This window comes from Acanthochromis polyacanthus, chromosome 7 (assembly GCF_021347895.1).
Source record: "Acanthochromis polyacanthus isolate Apoly-LR-REF ecotype Palm Island chromosome 7, KAUST_Apoly_ChrSc, whole genome shotgun sequence".
Lineage (NCBI taxonomy): Eukaryota > Metazoa > Chordata > Actinopteri > Pomacentridae > Acanthochromis > Acanthochromis polyacanthus.
Window position 1 is genome coordinate 27,475,620 of NC_067119.1, and position 22,554 is coordinate 27,498,173.

The following is a 22,554-nucleotide window of genomic DNA, read 5'->3' on the forward strand; positions in this document are numbered from 1 at the left end:
GTGTCTTCTCCAAATGGCATGTTTCAGCTCCTTCCACATATGTTCAATGGGATTCAGATCTGGGCTCATAGAAGACCACTTTAGAATAGTCCAACGCTTTTCTCTCAGCCATTCTTGGGTGTTTTTGGCTGTGTGTTTTGGATGGTTGTCCTGTTGGAAGACCCATGACCTGCGAGTGAGACCAAGCTTTCTGACACTAGGCAGCACATTTCTCTCCAGAATGCCTTGATAGTCTTCAGATTTCATCGTACCTTGCACACTTTCAAGACACCCTGTGCCAGATGCAGCAAAGCAGCCCCAAAACATTACTGAGCCTCCTCCATGTTTCACCGTAGGGACAGTGTTCTTTTCTTCGTATGCTTGGTTTTTGAGTCTATGAACATAGAGTTGATGTGCCTTACCAAAAAGCTCCAGTTTGGTCTCATCTGTCCAAAGGACATTCTCCCAGAAGCTTTGTGGCTTGTCAACATGCATTTTTGCAAATTCCAGTCTGGCTTTTTTATGAGTTTTTTTCAGCAGTGGTGTCCTCCTTGGTCGTCTCCCATGAAGTCCACTTTGGCTCAAACAACGACGAATGGTGCGATCTGACACTGATGTACCTTGGCCTTGGAGTTCACCTTTAATTTCTTTGGAGGTTGCTCTGGGTTCTTTGGATACAATTCCAACGATCCGTCTCTTCAATTTGTCATCAATTTTCCTCTTGCGGCCACGTCCAGGGAGGTTGGCTACTGTCCCGTGGGTCTTGAACTTCTGAATAATATGAGCCATTGTTGTCACAGGAACTTCAAGCTGTTTAGAGATGGTCTTATAGCCTTTACCTTTAAGATGTTTGTCTATAATTTTTTTTCGGATGTCCTGGGACAATTCTCTGCTTCGCTTTCTGTTGTCCATGTTCAGTGTGGTACACACCTTTTCACCAAACAGCAGGGTGACTACTTGTCTCCCTTTAAATAGGCAGACTGACTGATTATGAGTTTGGAAACACCTGTGATGTCAATTAAATGACACACCTGAGTTAATCATGTCACTCTGGTCAAATAGTTTTCAATCTTTTATAGAGGTACCATCATTTTTGTCCAGGCCTGTTTCATTAGTTTGTTTTTTTTAAATAATTATGTTAATCAACAATTCAAAAGTGATGGCTGTTTTTGATTATTTAATTTTCAATAAATTTTTATTTATTGTTACTTTTGTGAGTTTCAAGTGATTTCAGTGAGAATTGTGGGTTTTTCCTTCTTGAACTGAGGGGTACCAACAATTTTGTCCACGTGTGTATATCTGCATCTAAGCCACAGTGGCTTGTTATTAGTCACTAAAATGTTGTGCGCAAATTGAATTCAGTGACTGTGTGCAAATTAACCTCTGGAGAGAGAAAAGCGGTTATTTTTTTCTTTGCTTCCTTTGTTATTTGTCTTCATAGTGAAGAATTCACTGAAAAAGATATTCCATCAAACTGCTACTTTAGAAACTGCAGCCAACGGATCCTGACAATCAGTGCAAAACACGTGCTTTCATTTATATAACTGCAAAGCAAAAGAAATCATCTCACTTAGTTTTAAAAGTTCATATTTAACCTTAGATTTTTGTCTTGTTCTTTGATATAAGACTTTATTCTCATTTTATTCTTGGTGTAATTTTGTACCTTACACCAAGAGTGCAAACTATTTTCAGTTTAACACAATTAATGTCTAATTCTAGTCCAATTAATGTATCAGTAAGAAACAAAAACATTTAACAATAAAATTAACCATTTTAAATACTTTGGCTACACTCAGAAGTATACCACCGTTCCCTTATTAGGAAATCCTGTTCATTTAAGCAACCATATAAATACACAGCAGAATTAAGTTTTACAAAATGCTAATATAGGATGCTAATGTTTTTATCACCTGGCTAATGTACAGTGGTTATTGTCACTGGCTTTAAGATAGACAATAATTTGAATATCTACGGAGCCCCTAAGGTGCCACAGAGGAAAAAAAAATACAAAACGGGCGCACGAGATACTTATTTGTGCGCGCGTGATACTAAAACGTGCACACGAGATACTAAAACATGCTCACAATATATTAAAATGTGTGCACGTTTTAAGATAAAACATGCACTCGAAATAAAGTTATTTACCACATTACCACGTTTATCTTAAAACATGCACACGTTTTAATATATCGTGCGCACGTTTAAGCTAAAACGCACGCACGAATAAGTATCTCGTACGCACGTTTTAGGATCACGCGCGCACGATTTATATTTTTTTCCCTCCGTGGCACCTTAGGGGCTCCGTATAGGGGCTCCATATAGGGGCTCCGTAGAATACAAATTGTGAAATATAAGCTGCTTACGGCTTTTTTAAAATTAATTGTTGATTACATACACCTGGTGGGGTTTGTTAAAATATACCAGGATTAACCACTTTCATTTTGTGAAGTAGGATTAATGTACAATTTTTTTAAAAAGTCATTGTTTTTGATGCAAATAAAAAGAGCAGCAAATTTCTACCATAATATGCATATGTGGTTATTTTAAATTTAACATATACCATTGAAACTTTTTTAAGAAAACATAGCTAAATTAAGATATTTCAGAGCAAATCTCTGTCATGATAATGCTTATATTTGTTGTTTTTAGGACTCATCTATCCCACATGCAAATAAATCGAGAACATTCAGTGACAAAAAAGGTTTAATGGTGAATAAAATACATGGAAATCCCTTCAAATCAAGCAACTCCATCTTCAAATATGCAAACATAAAATATGGCTGTTGCCCATTCTGCTTCTATCAAAATTGGCTGGTTTGATTTAATACATATTGCTTTTATACAAATATACAAAAGGATATACAGGATCACAGTCGTTTAGACATTTACACAGTATTATCAGAATTTAGAATTACACTGAATGACATAATATAAATCATTAACAGAGAACAGCTGGAACACATCTATTAGCACAGTTTTATCACAGAAGCAAACAAAAGCTGTTGGCAGCAGTCCATCGGTTCAAGTAACAGTGTAGCTGCATAGTAGGAGGCTCACAGAACGACGTAGATGAAGAGAGCCATGATGGCGGCACTGATCAGCCCAGAGATGGGGACTGTGACAAACCAGGCGATGAAGATGTTCCTGAACAAACGCCAGTCTACTGACTTCCTGGAGCGCAGCCATCCCACAGATACCACAGACCCCACCTGAGTTCACACGACACGAGAGTTTTTCAGTGGATCTGCCCTGGGGTTCAGGAATACACAGTACTTGCATGCGTTTAAATCTGACCCTACTTTTTAATTACCACGTGAATCTGCATTTAAACCTTAGTGGGATTACCTTGCAGTGGGTTGTGCTGACAGGAAGGCCGATGTTGGACGCCACAACAACTGTGATTGCTGAAGCCAGCTCAATGCTGAATCCACTGAAACAGAAGAAATTGTTAGTATGATGCGACGAAAAGGAAAGTCTGAATTTTAGCTGTTATGGGATATAGATAGACTGCAAAAATTCAAAATCTTACCAAGTTTTTTCATCCTACTTTTAGTCGAAATGTCTCATCTCACCTGATTTAAGATAAATTTACTTAACAAGTGACATTTCAGCGAGATAGAGGGACTTGTTTTAAGACAATGCATCTTAAATATCTTGTTGAGTCAAACAATCTTGATATTATCTTGTTTTTACCCTCGTGTCGTCCTGCAGGTCAAGTTGAACTGTTTTACAATTTGAAAATGTGGGGGGAAAAATCCACAGCGAAAACTTCCACATTTTCAATTTGTTGGGAAAGCTATGAACAAAGAAATTTTAAAAAAATGTTTCTTTAAGAACATTCAGAAAAAAAATCAACCAAAATCCAGTGGATTTTTTTTCTGAATGTTCTCAAAGAAAATATTTGATGTTTTACTGATAAATATGGAATCACTTTAGATATTTTTAGGAGTTTTTTGGGGAAAATTTGCATTAATTTTTTGAAAATATTCACAATTTTCTATTTTTTTTTATTATTTTTATTATTTTTATTGAAAAATTTGGGGATTTTTTTAAAAACAAAACTTTTAAAAGAAACTTTTAAGGAATTGTCTTCCTGAAGATTTTCCAAATTTTTATAAATTTGGGTATTTTTTTGGCTGAATTTTTGGATTTTTTTCAAACAAGACAGCAATATTTTTTGGTGCCATAAACAAGGATAACAGAAGGGTTAAGACACCTAAGCTTGACAATCCTGGTAAAATAAAGCTTAAAATAAGTTTTCCAAACTAATTTTAAGATCTCAATATTCTAAACATCACATCTTATTTCAATAAATCTTACCAAGCCCTTATTCATTTGTTCTATTGGCAGATTTTTTTTCACTTATTTCAGGTAAAAGTTCCTTGAAATAAGTTTTTTTTTCTTGTTTTGAGAGGAGCATTTCTCCACTGTATATGACATACCTGGAGGGTGTAATGGGGGTAAGATCTTTGCCCATGGTCTGGATCACCCTCCGACCCCACACCCACAGTCCAGCGCAGATGCCCACTCCCCCATACAGTAGCAACCAGATGGGCGTCGGTGCATTTGAAACCACGGAGCCGCTCTCGTACAGAAGCCAGAGAGCCACCAGTGGACCGATAGCATTGCTAGTGATGAAACATGCTCATTTAAGCCATATGAATGCACGCAGATACATAAATTCCTCAGAAGGAAACCCCCTCTTCCTACCTCACGTCGTTCCCTCCATGAGCAAAAGAGCCAAAGCAGGCCGTGAGTATCTGCAGGAACTGGAAGAGCAAAGAAACAGCAGGCTGGTCGACCTCCAGCTCATCCTCCTCCAGAGCCAGATCCCCGCCAGCTTCCTGAGTCACACTCCCGTCCTGAGCTGCACTCCCACTGCTCAACGCTGAGCTGTAGCTGCTGTAGCTGTCCACCCTCGATCTTCTCTGCAGCCCGGCGCCGCCGTCCACGTCTTTGTATCTGGGATCTCCTTGGATTCCGTAGATAGCCATGGTGTAGGAGGTGTAGCTGTTGTTCCTGCGGATCGGCCGCTCTTCTTCTTCCCCGATGCAGTCGCCAACCTTGGCCATGTGCAGCTTGTGTAGCAGGTCTTTGTAAAGGCCCGAGTCTTTGTGGATTGTGTGGGAGCGTCCGCTGTGAGGATCAGTGATCATCATGGGGCCAACAGTGCCGTTCAGACCTGAGATAATAAAGCATTCCGTCATTCAGATATAATACATCCATCCATTATCTATACACCACTTAATCCTCATGGAGGGGCTGGAGTCTATCCCAGCTGACTTAGGGTGAAGACAGAAGACACCTGGACAGATCAGTCAATCACAGGGTTACATATAGAGACAATCAATCACACTCACATTCACACCTACTGACAATTTACAATCACCAGTTAACCTCAGCATGTTTTTGGACTGTAGGAGGAAGATGGAGTAGCTGGAGAAAACCCACACAGGGGGAGCATGTACTCTCCATGCAGAAAGATCCCAGAAAGGCCGGGACATGAACTAGGGATCTTCTAACTGCAAGGTGAGAGTTCTAACCACCAATCCATTGTTCAGCCCAGATATAATACACCTTTATCAATATAATCACTGAGGTGAAACATTTGAAGATTTACAGTACTAGAAGCATGCTTTCAAGCTTTTTTTCCCCCCTCACCGTTGGCAACATCCAGGTCTTTGGTTTCTATGTCACTGTTGTCTAAATCCGTCTCCTCTGAGCCTCCCAGTTTGAAAGCCACCTTCTGACTGTCTGCTGGAGGCATGTGGGGTTCAGGCAACGAGGGCAGCTCAGCAGGTGCAGGTTTGCTGGAGTTCTTCTCCATCAGCGGAGTCTCACAGGGAGCAGCGGCTATTTCTTCTGAAGTGCATTACAGTCAGAGATGAAAGATGAAAGAGTCAGATCTTAAACTAAAGTAAAAGGAGAAAACACTAATAATCTGCTACAAGTACAGGGTGACACAAAAAAAGGGAACTTTTTAACAATCCATCCTCCTGTACGAACGCATTCTTGAAATCTGCTGTTGAGATTCCTCATTGACCGCTGCAACATCTCAGCTGGGATACTGTGAATTTCATAATGAATGCTCTGTTTTAACTCATCCAGAGTTCTTGCTCGAGTCGTGAACTCTTGAGATAGCCCCAGGTAGATTTCAAGAATGCATTCGTACAGGAGGACGCCATCTACAGGAAGTAATGTTTAAAAAATGAAAAATTCCATCATTGTTTCTTAAATGGCATGTTTTAAGGTTTCAATTACTATGAATAAAATATTTCCCTTCCATCACTCTTGGTTTTATTGGATTGTTAAAAAGTTCCCTTTTATTGTGTCACCCTGTATAAGTGCATTACTGTCTACATCACTTAATGTTACAAGTGGTAATGCTGGGGCTAAATCAATGATGTATTTCTGCTTGGTAGCAAATCAACAAAGTCTTTTCTAAACCTATAATACTACATTTGTGTCTATTTTTCATTGGGTACAGGGTTAGTCTGTGAAAATACAACTGTCTGAGTCAGTTGAGAAACTTAAAAGATAAAATGGTACAAAAACTTAAATAAAAGCTTTACCTTTCAGATTTATTTTGTATTTTTGATCAAAGTTTTTAAACTCTCCTAACTGGTAACTAAAGCTATGAAATTAATGTAGTGGAGTAAATACTTAAATGTTTTTACTCCACAGTGCAGCAGTATAGAAGCATGAAGTACCAAAAAAGTGTATAAAGAAATGGAAACACTCAAGTAAAGTAAAAGAATCTCAAAATTGTACTCAACTACACTACTTGAGTAGAACACTGTAGGCAAGGCTAATGAGTGCAACTCAGGAGTTTTATGTAGTTCTACCCATAATGTCTTTATAATGCTGACCAATATGCATAATGTTGATTCTCAATTCAAAATGCTTGGTAAATCTAATCATGAAATGACAAATTTACTCACGTTTGATTTTCTTCTTGAGGCGTGGACAGACAACAAACCAAACGACCAGAGCTGTGACGACGGCACAGCCCAGAGAAATGCACAGCGTACCCCACCATGGCAGTCTGTCAAAACCCAGCACTGCGCACACAAGACAGGGACATGAGAGAGAACTCTGTCTCAGATCAAATAAAACAGAAAGTTAACTGCGTCTTTCTTTGGTCACAAACTGGTGCTGCTCCTTTGAAAATATAGAGAAAAAAACGGTCCATTTCTGTGCATTTTGCCCCCCCCCCCTCCCCCTTTTTTTTTAGAAATATCACCACAGCTTAGAAGCCAGTCCTTCTTGTCTCATTTTGTAAGTTGTGGTCATGTGATTTGTTAAAGATTGTACAAGATTACTCAACTGGCTGCTCCAACATTTCAGTGTGCTCTTACAGAGAACAGTATCAGTGGGAGAACACGCTCATCCAGTCAGATAGTGTGAAAGAGACCCGTCTTGCTGCACAGTGATAAAACACTACAGTCAGTTGGGGACAGTTCTAGTAATTTCCCCTTTCTTTTACGCAGGAACAGCTAAACTGCTGCTGATATTTGTCTCTTGCTGCTAGAATTAGGTTTAATGTAGCTTAGTACAGCAACATTTAATCCCCCCTAAATGACACAACTTACCTGCTTTTCTTGAATTCAACAGCAGTTTAACAACAAATAAAAGCATCACAGAGTAAAAACTGTGAGTGTAAGCCCCTTTCGAACATTTATACGAAGACTCAGACATTGTTAACTGCATAGACTGTTAAGGTGTGTAGGCAGAAGATGCCATTTTTAAATGGAGAAAATAACACTAACTAATGGTTTTCTGTAACTTCATGTGAGATATTAAAATGCTTGAACTGGATCATGCATGTAGCATCAGTGTGAGAAGTGCATTCTGCTGTATTATGATGTAATTTTACACAGCAGGAGTAATGGTGTGTTAAAGTCCTTGAGACACACACACACCGGCCTGCAGCCTTCAATTAAGGGCTCAGGCCAGTTGACTTCTTAAGTTCAATCCTGCAAACAAAACAAAAACGAATGGAAATTTTCCATTTAATAGCTGGGCCTTTTGGAGATTCTTACTCAGGTTTATTTTATTCTTGTTGTGTTCACTCTTGCTTGCTTTAAGTTCCTTTTTTTATACTTTGTTTTGAACCTAGAGTGGCAGGGACAAAAAAAAATGTTTCTTTTGGTTGAGAATGAACGGTGTTCACATATGTATAAAACAGTCTCCTCACTATTTATCACCTACTTTTGATATTTACTCATCCCACCTTGCTCCAGGCATTTCAACTGTTGCTGTGGTAGTGCAGCACATGAAGTGACAATCACAAGACACACAGGTGTGGTGTTTGGATGTGATACTCACTTGGTGCTCCTGTAAACATGATGGAGAAAAGGTTGATGCCCATGGTGATGGCGTAGAAGACAGGAAGGGCTCTCAGGCCGTTGGGAACAGGGTTAGCCTGTGAAAATACACCTGTCTGAGTCAGCCGAGAACTTAAGAAGAAAAAATGGGATAAAAAAGCTCATAATACCTAGTCCATTTGTAAGAATAAAACCAGAGATTCAAAATCTTTCCCAACTTAAAACAAACAATGTGTAATCCTTGTCACCTTTTCTGTGCTCCAGTTCCAGCAAGGACCACATATGGCTTGAATTTTTTTACAGGGTTTCTTTTAAATGATTGTTCAAAATCCACAGAGGTCAAGCTATGGAATAATTCATTATAAAGTTACTTCAAAAACTACATTAGATCACTGAGTGTGAATCAGAACGTTTCTGTTTCTCCTTTACTCTCCCTTTAATCACTTCACGACCCACTAGATTTATTTTGTGACACTTGGGACGGCCAAGATCTTCAGCTGGAAAGCCCTAGACTTAACTTATTGTTATACCAATGCTTAGTGTAAAACATGTAATGATACAAATTATACTAATGCATAATAAGAAGTCGTATAAGTTATTTAACTGCAGAAAAGGTACTATTCCTTTTGATCCTTTAAGTATTACCTCTGTACTTTTAATTAAAAATCATTTGAATGCAGGTACTTTATTTGTAAAGGAGTATTTCTGTACTGTTACTGAATGAAAACTTCTTCTACTTGCAGGTTAAAGTTGCAAATAAATCACGCACAATGGAAGGAAAGCACTCACCTTGTTCAGAATGAATTTACGGACAAAGTAGAAGAGAATTCCTGACATGATGCCGGACAGCACAGGTGACAGGAACCAGGATGCCACTATGAATAGACATTAGGAGGTACATTGATTGAACCTTTATCCACATCCATGTTTCAGATAAAACAAGTATTAGTTGTCAAATGGGGAAAAGCAACGTGTGTTCACCGATGCGTAGCAGTTCCATCCATTTGACCCCTTGGTGACCTCTGGCCACCATGGAGAAACCAATTGTGGCTCCAACAATACAGTGGGTTCCAGAAATGGGGAGCTTCAGGAACGATGCAGCCAGCTGCCACACAGCCGAGCCTGTAGCGCAAAAAACAACAACAACCCTGAACTCCTAACGTCACCCTTCACCACACAATAAGAAGCAATCTCTGTGTGAATGCTTACCACACATTGCACTTATGGATCCTGCCATCAAGACGTGCTCTGATCCGTTATACATCTGCACGTCGATGATCCCCTGCCGGATGGTCTCGCTGACTTTGGCTCCCAGCAGCACTGAGCCCACCGTCTCAAAGACAGTAGCCAGGATGCAGGCCTGCCGCAAAGTGACCACCCCGGAGCCCACCGCTGTACCGAAGGAGTTGGCCACATCGTTGGCTCCCACAGAGAAAGCCAGGACGAAGGCGATGATGAAGCCGAGCACCAGCAGCCACATGTATCCTGACATGTCAGACTGAGCGGCCACAGCCATGGTGGTGGCAGTAGCCAGGGTGGCTAGTGTAGTTGTATCCATCACTACTTAAAATATAATTTATTGTATTATTGACAGTGACTTATGAGGTAATATGTGTTTATAAATAAATTTCTAACACAAAAATAATTGTAAAAACCTTTCAGTTCAGCTCTGAAAGTGCTAAAAAGTGAAATTTATTGCTAGCTGGGTATGCAGCGTTTGTTTGTCGGCTTCATCATAAAGTGAGAGACTATAAAGATGGGAGAGACATCCATGGTGACAGCAATCCTCTGATGATACACACTGCAAAAACACACAGATACACCAGTTACTGGATAATGGTCCCTATTTACTGCATCTTAAACAAAGGCTAAGCCGAGTTATATATTAACAAGCTCAAACTACCTGAAATGACCAAACAGCTTGAAATATTTTGTTCGGCATGCATGATTTACTGAGTCATGGCAGCAGAGGGAAGTGTTTCATATCAGTTATATAAAACACACTGGTGCGACAGTGGTGTGAAGAACAAAACTTTGGCATAAAATTGCTGGAAAATAACAATACTGTAGAGCAGGATACTATGGACACCACATCAGTCTTCATGTTAAGAATACAGTTTAGGTTTTAGCTTCTCAACGTCAAATAAAGATAGAAAATACACACATAAGTATATCTCACCTACTTTAAAATGTGCGCTTGTATTTCAAGAGTGAATCATGTTCAAATGTGTATTTTTCAGTGTTGTTATGTTCGTATTTTCGAAAAGAACTCACACTTAAATTGCCCTGTAGGAAATCTCATTGGTTTAACTTTATTTTTAGTGACTTTACTGACTGTTTTGCAGCCATTTAACCACCTGGAGGTGTCTTAATAGGATTCAAAATGACATTTAAATAAAATCGATCCATGTAATGAAATCTAGTTTCTGTTTTACTCACACAAACATTAAGCAGGTGCACTGAGGGTGTTGCGCAATTATAGTAGCCTCTAAAACCCCAGTTATGTGGCAAAATCACAAAGAAATCCACTTAAAACTTCAAAAAAAGGGATTTTAGAGCTGCGAATAATTGGCCTATTCAGGACTGTCGGCAGTCAGTAGTTTGGAGCAGCATCAGTATGGAAAATAGAGGCATGTTAATCTCCTTATGTTGCTCTTACATAATTCAAATGCAGCCATGACACGGTGAAAATACCAAATGAGGCAAAAGTGAGAAAAGAGAGTTAACAAAAGTAAGTGAGGCTTACAGGTGAGAAGAGAGTTGTCCACTGCGTCCTGGAGTCCTGTGCACTCTGCTGTGCGTCCCGCTGTGCGTCCTGCTGTCAGCTTGGAGCAGCTTCAACTGGTTCAGAGGATGTGAGAGGAGGACGGATCAGCGGCCTGCAGGGTTTGGAGGCTCCAGTTGGAGGTTTGGTTTATATATCGAACCGAGTGAGCTGAACACGCCTTTAAAGTCCGGTCATGAGACAGAAGCTGCACAGACGCTAATGTTTAGCTTGTTTGTTGACAGGGTGGAAAAAATTACAGTTGTCTCCTCATTATGCTGCTTTGCTTTATCCTCAAATTGGGTTTTTCCCCACCTACCGTGAAGAAACAGAAATATCTATTGTTTTGCCTAAATATATCTTCTTCTGCTTTAGTAGTAAAGAAACAGAAGGAACATATTTCAGGTCAGATTGTGTTTATAGTAATTAGTGTTTTGTTATTTTTATGTAATCAGTGTAGTGTTCACCTTATTCCTGGATACTACATACAGTCAGTGTGACATTAAAATGTTTAAATAACTTGAGAGGAGCCAATAACAACATGGCGTTTACTCTGGTGCCACCTGCTGGTCAAATTTAACATAATCTCCACCAAGGTCATAAGAATTTGACATTTGTCATCCATCCACCAGCTTTATTATTGCATTACTGCTTCAGATCATAAGCACAGCTGTAGACTTGTTATTGTTTCCCTTCCAGTTTCTCGCAGTTTCTCTGTTGATTTAGGGAATTCACTGTTAAAGGTCCCATATTGTACCCTTTTTCAGGAAATTCTTAAAAATCACACGTTTGCAGAATGCATCTTTCCATTTTTCAGCTAAAAATACTGCATAGATGGTTCACTTTATGCCTGTATAACGTTTGGATTCAGTCTGGTTCTAAAGAGACTGTTTCAGTGTCTGTAGCTTTAATGCAGGTGAGCTGCTGTTGACCACGCCCCTTTCAGGAAGAAGACTGAGTCTGTGGTTGACAGCATGGAGACATGGCATGGCTTTCTGTTGCTTGTAAGTTTCTCTCTCAGCGGTTATTTTACATGGAAACATGGCGCAATTCACAGCACAGTCGTTTTCAATTCATTTTTATGGTGAGTTTGAACCTATATTGTAGTTGTGCAGAGCATCTGAAGTCACTGCTGGTGAACATAAAATCTTAATGGGCTACATTTCAGCAGCATTTTATATTCATTCTGTTGTCTAACAACAGAAACAGAAGAATATGTAAAGAGTAACAGCTTTATTTGGAATTGAGCTGCATTGAAATTCAGAATATGTGAGCACAAGAGGAGATAAATAGACAGATGTAAATACTGGTCAAATTTAGGTTTCATTGAAGCACAGTCGATGACATGGTAACACAGTAACCCACACCTAGTCCTTGTTTAGTAGGTTCAAATCAGAGATGACACATGATCAAAGCTAATGGTAACATCAGCCACATTAGTCACACAATGTGCTAGTACTAAAGACCCCCTTCAGTCATTAATTTACCCACTAAGCACTCATCTCTGTGTATCAAAGTTACGTTTTTAGATATTTTTTTTACATTAAAATAATCCCTTCCTGCCTTAAAATGGCTTAGATGTAGCTCAACACTGTTGCTTCCTCTTAAGCTCACCTACAACTCCGCTCAAACACTTTAAAACTACTTTACGCTACACAATAGCAGGCCGTAACAGTAGTTTTGAGTTCTTTTGTTCAAACATAAAGTGAATAGATAGATGTTGATTACCTTGACAGTTTTGAGCTCTCGCTTTCTTCAGAAGTATCTCACTGACCAACAGTGAGAAACTACCTGAGGCAATCAACATCTGTCTATTTACTTTATGTCTGAACAAAAGAACTCAAAACTACTACATCAGTAAGAAGACATGATGAACATTTTTGAGCTAGCAGGCTGTAGTAATTTGGTGACATATTCTGAGTTACAGCAATAGTCCAGAAAACTTAATCCTACAACCATATGAAGCCCTGAAAGTCTGAATTCATATTTTTGAAACTATAAGTGTGACTTAAAGATGAAAATGGTCAGCCATGTCGTTGGCTGTTTATTTAACTCATCATGTGTCTTGTACCATATAAAAAACACCGTATAGACATGTTAACAAGGCTAAATTAAACAAACTTGATTTTTTGGAGGTCTTTAAAGAGTTCCCACCTCAATAAAGTAAAGTTGAGGAGGATCATCTGTGTAGCTGAGCAGAATGTGAAGCAACAACTGAGTTACTCATCAACCGGTTACTTTCCATTCACTGAGAAACTCCAGGAGAGTGTCAGGCTGCCTTCAAAGTCAGCAGAACTGATTCTGTTCTGAAATGCTACAGTGCCTCCAAATCTGCTGATAAGTTCCTCTTCATTACTTATTTATGTAGTTCTTGTTGGGTGATGTAGTTCAGATCTGTGACATGTGCACATAAGTGCCAGCTGTGTGGAATATTTTGACCTGTGACGCATGTCACAAGTCCAAATGGACTGAGAAGAACTCAGAAATGTGAGGATGGCAGATGCAGTCAGATCACTTACATGTACCATTTTTGACTTAAGGAAAGTACTAGTCCATGTAGATATGCACAAGACTCATAGATACACTACCAGTCAAAAGTTTGGACACAATTTTCATTTAATGGTTTTTAATTATTTTCAATCGTAGATTCTCACTGAAGGCATCAAAGCTATGAATGAACACATATGGAATTATGTAGTAAACCAAAAAAAAGTGAAATAAGTCAATATATGTTTTACATTTTAGATTTAGTAATGATGGGTTTCAACAGTCTTGAAGGAGTTTCCAGAGATGCTGAGCACTTGTTGGCCCTTTTGCCTTCACACTGCGGTCCATCTCATCCCAAACCTGACCTAAACCCAATCCAGATGGTTTGGGACTATTGGAAGACCATTTTAGGTGACTACCTAATGAAACTCATCCAGAGAATGCCAGGAGTGTGCAAAGCAGTAATCGAAGCAAAGGGTGGCTGTTTTGAAGAATCTAAAATATAAAACATGTTTTACCTATTTCACATTTTTTGTTTTCTACATAATTCCATATGCGTTCATTCATAGTTTAATGTCTTCAGTGAGAATCTACAATGTAAATAGTCATGAAAATAAAGAAAAACCATTAAATGAGAAGGTGTGTCCAAACTTTTGACTGTTAGTGTACATAGCTGTGCATCCGTTTATATGTAGCCATGCCACACTCTCTATAGCTCATTAACCAGCTGCAAATTGTCTGTGCTGACCTGCTCACACGTGTCCATACAGGCATCACACATTGCATTAAAATGCAACAAATCTAAATAAAATACAGCAGCTGCCTTTAATGAGTAACATTATGGATTAATGTCCTTTATCTACCCTCAGCCTGGATGATATAGTGTCTTTGTCTGACAGTTTCTTTAGCTGCTTTACATACAATAATGTATGAATGATGCCTTGATGTATTATGATAATAAGAGGAGAATTCTTGCAATGTAAATTATTCCATTTGTGTCCTTGTAACCATGAAATAAAAAAGGGGGGAAATGTTAGTTTTTAATTTGCAGGCTCTTCTAATTTACACTTAACAAAAATATAAACGCAACACTTTTGTTTTTGCTCCCATTTTTTATGAGATGAACTCAAAGATCTAAAACTTTTTCCACATACACAATATCACCATTTTTCTCAAATATTGATCACAAATCTGTGATAGTGAGCACTTCTCCTTTGCTGAGATCATCCATCCCACCTCACAGGTGTGCCATATCAAGATGCTGATTAGACACCATGATTAGTGCACAGGTGTGCCTCAGACTGCCCACAATAAAAGGTCACTCTGAAAGGTGCAGTTTTATCACACAGCACAATGCCACAGATGTGGCAAGATTTGTGAACAATATTTGAGAGAAATGGTGATATTGTGTATGTGGAAAAAGTTTTAGATCTTTGAGTTCATCTCATAAAAAATGGGGGCAAAAACAAAAGTGTTGTGTTTATATTTTTGTTGAATGTAGCTAAAATTTTCTACACTTTGAGGCATTTTTTTTTTTTTTTAAATCTGAGCACCAAGGACTTTTGTGTGCTGTTATATCACTTTACTAACACAAAATTGAAATTACCTGTGAGCAATGTTTGTCAGAGTTTGTTGTCTATTAAAATCTTAAAGTTCAGGTTACAAGTAATGCAACTCCATAAACATAATCAAACATTAAGCTGCGTTAAAGGGCTTCTTTCATATCGTATTCGGTTGCTACAACAGAATAAAGGAGGCTGCCAGTTAGGGATTGTGAACACCCAGATGTCTGAACCTGAATTGTCATTTCAGCAGTTTATCCTCCATGATTGTCTTTGATAATTTAAGGAGTTTGAAAAAGAAGCTTGAAAAATGAATCACACGCAATCTTGTTCTCATGGGATTAGAGCTATAATTTCAATTATTTGCAGAATGAATCTCGATTTGTTGATAGTGATCTAACGTTTGAAAGACCAGAGAAAGTCCAAGAACTTTCCCAGAAGGATTCTGTATTGTGAAGCGCACCTAATTATTATTGCCATGAGTTAAATGCTGTTTTCTGTCATGTTGGAGGTATTCAGGATTGTAATTATCCCTCACTGTCGCCTCACACAACAATGTGCATTTGTTTTGCAACAGCATGAGAAGTTTTTCTCTTGACATTCTCATGGCAAGTTGATCTACATAATTGGAACTATCTATCATTTGACATTTAGATGTCCTGAACTAAAGCTGTGCCCGATAGACAACAGATTTTATTGAACTTGTTGCTGCGGTGGGACACGGTGTATCTGTAAACACAGTAATGCATTTCATTATATGCAAAACCTAAAGCTAAATTTGAACTTTATCTGGTGCAATAATGGCCTCCTCACAGAATTATATCATGCATTATTTCACAACTCACTTTCACATCCTTAAAGCTTATGAATGCAGATCTGTGTGCAGTCGCCTCCCAGTGGTGAGCTGAGCAAAGTATTTTGAATTTCTAAAGGTCTTTCTGTCAAACCAGAGCTCTTATATGACAACCTGTTTACCCACAGAGCTGTGTTTTTCGCTGTTTGTGCTGTTCATCATTGGAACATGAGACCATTTGTCAGTGACAATGTCGGCTGTTTTTGGTTTACCTCAGGGCCTCTAGGTGGCATCAATGCCCCTGTTCAGGTTACACTGACTGGTGAGCGTCTCCATGTCGAAATACCAGTTTGTGACTTAATGAGGAGTAGTAGTAATCAGCAGTTTGGTCGCTATTTGCTCCTGTATGTTTGGGCTGGCTGCACAGTGTGTTTGGTGTAAATATAATGTTACTGTTTGGTGGAATTTAAGAAGTTGTGTGCAGACATTTGAAATCACATCCTTAATGGCATTTGCTTTTACTTGAATTGTAGTAGTCCTTAATCATTTTTATTTTAATGTAAGAATATGTTTAATTCACTTTTTTTTTTGCCACCCCTGATGTACATTTCCTTCTTTAAATTGCTCAACTTGTCTGAACAATCAGGTTTAACGTTCTGTAAAATTGCTCAACTCTCTAATTTCGTGCTTTCGATTTTTTTTTTAGTGTTACCTATCATATTTAAAATTAGACAAGATAGAACATGCAAATAAGTAACTGAAGAGCATGGCTGGTTCTCATGCTCAGGCTTATGTTAGCCCAACCCTTCCTTCCCCTCTTCCCTCCCTCCTATCCCTTGCCAAACAGGATCTGTAGGATCTTACAGAGTCATTTTCTCAGGAGACAGGAATGTCAGAACACAAGGCCTCGTGCCTGCTGGGACATGCTCCCTACATTCTCTCCAACTTACAGGAAAATGCCCAGAATGAGTCGTTCACGCTTCTGTTTAAGTTACACTCACTGTGTGGCAACAGCCTTCAGTGTGAAAAATGCCATGAGTGTGTGCCGGATGCGCTGTAGACGTGCACTGACTCACAACTGAAATTAGGCTGTCTGGTAGAGCACCCTGCCCAGTTTTTACAGGCTGTCTGTGGTCACGATGTTCTAGTTTAAGATGTGTTTTACTTATTTTGTGACAAGCTCAGGTAATTTTTTAAATCAAAAATAATTTGTTTTTGGCTGTCTGTTGTATTTTTTTGTTTGTTTTTTACAGTGGCACAATACATCATGCTATTATAATAAAAAAACACAAACATTTATTTTTACAGAATTTATGAGATTTTTATTCTTTCAAAGTTTTTTTCAAAAGTCTCAACTCATAAGCATAATATTATACAGCAGATAATCTAGTCATTTAGACTTTAAGGCATATCCCAGGCATATCAGAATATAAATATAATACAATGAAATTGTGGCATTCCCTTATAAGAATGACACAAAATAAGAGGAAATGTAAAGGAATATTTGACTGATTTTTCAATCCTCCCTCATCACCATCTACAGTATCTCAGTATTCAGATGCTATCAACAAGCAGAGGACAGAAATGTAACAAAACAAGGGTGTCCCAGTTACTGCTACATTTGTCTGCATCTTTGTGTATTACGTCTGGACACACAGAGGTCCAAAGTGACCGCACTCCTGCGTCTGCAAGCTCGCTCTCTCCACTCTAGTGCTGGCATTTCCATTGCATGGACAAGCAGAGCTGTTCGCACTGAAATGTTACAAGTCTCAAAGTCCAGTTTCCACCAGAATCAGAGGTCGTTTCTGCTTTAATTGACGGGCCAGTGGCTGGGAGTCGGCGATGAGCTGCTGGTGGACTCTTTGTGGCACTGGTTGGGGCTGTGGCTGTAGGTTGGGGAGTGAGTAACACTTGGGCTGCTGGGAGGTGTGGAGGAACAGGAGGAAGACTTGGACTTAATCTGCAGCCACTTGTCTCCCAAAGCCTTGGCAAAGTGGTCATCGACGGAGACGCTGATGGAGAGCTGCTGGTTGGGAGCTCTCTGGTAGTTCACTCCGAGGCTCCTCTGGAAATGCTCCTCGAGGACGTGATCGTAGTTGCTTTTGGAAGCCACTGGAGGAGAAAGGATGGATGACAAACATCAAATACACACCTCAGTGAGTCAGTAAAAGTGAGTGGCTGGCCTCACTATGATGTGTGCGTGACGACTAGGGAGTGACCGTCTGGTGAGTGAGCTCATTCACAAGAGTGTGAGACTGACCTGATGAGGAGCTTCTGTGGACCTCAGATCTGCAGGAGGGGTTTCTGGATGACGAGACACAGGTGATCACAGTGGGGCGCACCTGGAAAACAAAAAAGAAGCAGATCATTAATGAGATGAAAGGCACTAAAAAATGGATCTGTATTTTAACAGTCGCCCTACTTTGCGTTAACTTTTTAATCCACAGTGTCTATTCCTGTGCAACCTGACTGTGCACTCTACAACAATAAAACAGCAGCGACTACAACCGACTTTAATGTGAAAACAAAATGATTTGAAAACTGATTAAACTGGTTGGGTTTGCCCATGGAAGTCAGATCACTCCCAGTGTGGTGGCATAAACAGGTCAAAGAGAAAGCAGTCTGTTTGGTCTTGTTGATGGCATTCCTCCCTCCATTGCTCACATTTTCTTCCTGAATCCTGCTGGATTGCATAGCTCAGGCAAGCTCAGGCCTGCATGCACGCTTGGAAGTAGAATGCCTGTGCAGTTGGATTCGCTAACTACAGATGGAAGATGTACCACCGCTGTGGGTAGCCTGGAGCTACACTGAGACTACAAAGGGACACACAGTACTGCCACGTTTCCTAAGTTATGTGCTCCCTAACACCCTTTATCTCTCATGAAATCAGCTTGTTGAAGACATGACCAGCCCTTGCTTGGTCTGCTGAATTACCTGGATCTGATTGGTGGCAGTGCTTTGGGTCTTTTCCACTGAGCTTTCAGGGTCTTTTCTTGGTTTCTTGATGAGGGCAAGGGGTTCGTCCATGACTGGTGTGTAGTACACATGTGTGGGCAGAGGGCTGGTGGGGCTGGGTGCTGGACTCTGGGTGGATGTTGAACTGTGCCGGCTGGTGAACATCACTGGTGGTGGTGCTGCTGCTCTCTGAGCCACTTTAGCATTGCTTCTGCTCATCGCCCGCTCTCGCCTGGAACAGTAAAGTACCAGAAAATGTCACATCTCTCTGGCAGACTTTGCATTACATTTGTCATGGTTTAATACAGAATTTAATGGAAACGAGAATAAATCATTCTACCAACCTTTCCTCCAATGTTAGCCCTCTCTCGTGGCTGCGTTTACGCTTCATTGGATACACTACAGGGGCTCGAGCCCGGTCATTCGTCATATGTCTGTATCTGTCCTCGCTTCTGCAGTGGGGTTGACCTAAAAGACAATATTAAACAGCAGAATTAGATTGGGCACCAATTCTTTTAAAGTTGTAGGTTTACCGTATGTTTCCTCTATGATTCATCTGCTACTGGCAGTGATGATTTTACTAAAGCGACAATGGTGTATGGCACTCAGTGATGAGTAACGGCTTGTTTTGATCAATGACATCAACCTGCATGACTGCTGTTCGTGGGAAAACGCTTTTTTTTTTTTTTGGCCACCGTTAATCGTAAACTCCGTTAAGCTGTAGAACTCGATCAACCTGATCAGTGAGGGTTACAACACTACACAGCTGATTCAATGCTAACGGTAAATGTTGTTTTTCTGCCTAATGTTGGCGTTCAGCCCAATCACACACTCCAAAGGGCGCAATCAACGCTTTTTGACAGGACGGGTTCCCAAACATCAAGCAGATCTTAGAGTTTAAAGACCCTGATTTGGGCGGCACCCATTGATGAAAAGGCCATTAAGGTGAACACACACATGCACGTACGCAGGATTTCTGCAGTTGCACAAGTTGAAACTCATCAACAAGCTGATGTCACTGCTGTGGTGAATAAAAGGAGAGCTGAGCACAATACAGTCTGCAAGCTGAACTCGCATGCTGATTTAGATGACAAGTGCTTTTATAAATCCAGGTGACAAAATTTGAGTTGAAGCCACACGAGGATTGTTTCACCAGATCAATCTGCAGTCACATCCACAAGCTCACGTCAAAACAGCAGCACTGTTTGAAAATGTAATGGCAGCGTAATCGCACTGCGATCTATTGTTTGACTGTATGCTCAGTTAACATTTGGAAATCCACATTGATGGAACGGCAGGAGTGTTCAACTGTATTCAAATCCACCATTCAGTTTAGAGACAATAAGGTCTACTGCCTTAGTGATGGCAAGCAATACTTGATTATCCGTTTTGCATTCTAAAAAAACAAATGTTTAGTTGTTTCACTTGCAAATTGCTCACTCGAATTCACATTTCCTAGTGCCTAAAGACTCCAACACCTGTGAGTTACTCCTTCACACGGAGTGCCATTGTGGAGGGGGGCAGGTATAACCACACCTATGCTGATTTTCTAATGCCTCGGGCATGGATATTTCTTCCTTGTTATCAGAGGGAATATGCTGCCTGACCTTCTTGTTTGCTGCATTTAATAAGATTTTATTGACATCCAACATATATTCATAATTCATAGAGCCTCAGTTGAAGCTTGAGGACCTTGAAAGAGCATGTTTTTCACAGTGAGCCCTTTATTCTTTATGGAAGAAGACCTTCTGTCTAAATCAATTTCTAAAAAAAATATATTTCACAAGTTTATTTTAAAGGCTCTCCTTGTTCTTCTTCCATTTAATTGCCATCATATCAGGCTCTTTCAATCTGATGCAGCATTTACATAAATATCATGGACAAAACAAAGGTCAGTGCCTCTATATTGAACACATGTAATAAAAGGTTTGACATGACATAAGATCAATACATATAAAGTCATATTAGTAAAATGTTTTAGTATAACAGTATCAGAGACTTTAAGTAAATACAAATACAAGGATTCACAGACACCAGGCAGCATGAAGAAATAAAAGCAAAGCAAAAACCACTCTTACCTTCTAAAATGTACACCTTGAAGCCACTGCTCATCCGAGTAATGTACTGGAAATTAGCCACAGCCATGGTTTCCTGTCTTTGTCTGAGTGGAGCCAAACACAGAGGAACACCTTGACTGCTGGAGTTTACGGGACACAATGAGCCTCAGTGATAGATTGTATTGGAACGGTAATGAGATGCTGTGTCTGAGCTCGGTCAGGTAAAGTATCAGGTGAGTGCAGATAGGCACAGTAGCTTCCCTGTGACTCATTCCCTGCATCCAGATTGGCTGCTGCCCGGGCCAATGGAGAGCCATCATTCACTCAGTGTTGTTATTGTGTTGCAGGAGGAATGGACTCACAGGTAGGCCTGTCTCAGAAGCAGAAAGTGGAGTTTTTAAATGTCACAGTGCTGCACACTTCACACTGGATAGAGAAGTTTACGCCTTATTCAAAACTTTCTTTTGTAAACAAGATTATATTTTTAAAAAACAGAACAAGAACATAACATCTTTAGCCATGAATCACTATTTTACACAGCTTTTTTTTTTTAAAATTTCTCCCAGTGAATGCCTGTGGGTGAAGTGTGTCTTTTGTTTCCCTCCATGGACTCAGCACCTGTCCCACCTCCCTCCCTCCCTCCTAATCTGAAATCTCACCAAACTGCATTTTTCTGAGTGCTTAGCCCACCGCGGCTGCAGTCATTCCACTGACCTGCCCATACACGCATGCAGCTGTACTCTGAGCCTGCCTCACCAGTAATCCAAAGGCTTTTGTTGATGGCCAGACAAAGACTCCTAAGTCCTGAAAATGCTGCTGCCATGAGAACAATCTCGTCTGAGCGTACCGGGGAGTTTGGCCACACATAGAGTCTTTGGAAGTCACTCATTCAGATACTGTGGCATTTATCCTGCTGAGAAAAATCATTAGGAGTGTACCTATTATGTGTTTGCACATCAGTCCTTTGAGATTTAAAAAATGAAATGTTTGTGCTGCTCTGGTTTTGGCTGATATATTTGCTATTTGGTGAATATCGGCCTATTAGAGTGATATAAACTACAGATGAAGTTTGATTTAAAATAAGAAAGAGCTGATCATGTGAAGGTCTTGCTGTTCAAACAGGCATGAAAATATCATGTAGGGTTTAATTTAAGCTCAACACTGACCCCTTAAGTCATACGCCGCCATAGCATGGCACCAAAACCTGTATTCTGGTATTGTCTATAAGCATTTTGAATGAAAAGAAAAATTGTATTTACAAAACACACCTCTTGAAAAACATGTTTGCTAAGTGATAAATTCCTTGCAAAGAAGACTGCAAAGAATCTGGCTATAAAATGCTCGGAATCTGTAAGTGGTCAGTCGAGTTTTGGTTTTGTAACAATTGTCTCATGTTTTCTTCTTAGAAAGTATGGAGCTTCTGCATGTTATGTATTACTGTGTTAATGTCATTTACATTTCCCTTTCAGCTAAAAAAAGAGATGACTGTCACTGCACGGCAAAAGATAACAGACTTTGTCATTGCAGTAGCCACAAATATATTTTATTCATTTGAGTGTTTATGGATTTTTTTAGGTTCGTTTCCAATTTGATTTTGCATCTATACACAGGAGATAGCTGCCTATACCAG

General features: G+C 39.7%; 2 protein-coding genes across 2 annotated transcripts; both read right to left on the reverse strand.

Moving 5' to 3' along the window:
* Nucleotides 1–2,664: 2,664 nt before the first annotated feature.
* Nucleotides 2,665–11,217, reverse strand: slc20a1a (solute carrier family 20 member 1a). The gene is made up of 11 exons (XM_022205655.2): nt 11,053–11,217; nt 9,516–10,107; nt 9,288–9,428; nt 9,096–9,181; nt 8,308–8,404; nt 6,921–7,040; nt 5,641–5,841; nt 4,690–5,161; nt 4,422–4,607; nt 3,325–3,409; nt 2,665–3,188 (listed from the first exon to the last, which is right to left on the reverse strand). The coding sequence occupies exons 2-11, from the start codon at nt 9,862–9,864 to the stop codon at nt 3,033–3,035; spliced, it is 1,893 nt and encodes a 630-aa protein (XP_022061347.1). The 5' UTR covers nt 9,865–10,107; nt 11,053–11,217; the 3' UTR covers nt 2,665–3,032.
* Nucleotides 11,218–17,217: 6,000 nt separating this feature from the next.
* On the reverse strand, nt 17,218–21,239 carry vgll4l (vestigial like 4 like). The gene is made up of 5 exons (XM_022205676.2): nt 20,946–21,239; nt 19,212–19,335; nt 18,847–19,099; nt 18,173–18,254; nt 17,218–18,024 (listed from the first exon to the last, which is right to left on the reverse strand). Exons 1-5 carry the CDS (start codon nt 21,010–21,012, stop codon nt 17,723–17,725), a joined length of 828 nt encoding a protein of 275 aa, XP_022061368.1. The 5' UTR covers nt 21,013–21,239; the 3' UTR covers nt 17,218–17,722.
* Nucleotides 21,240–22,554: the final 1,315 nt, after the last annotated feature.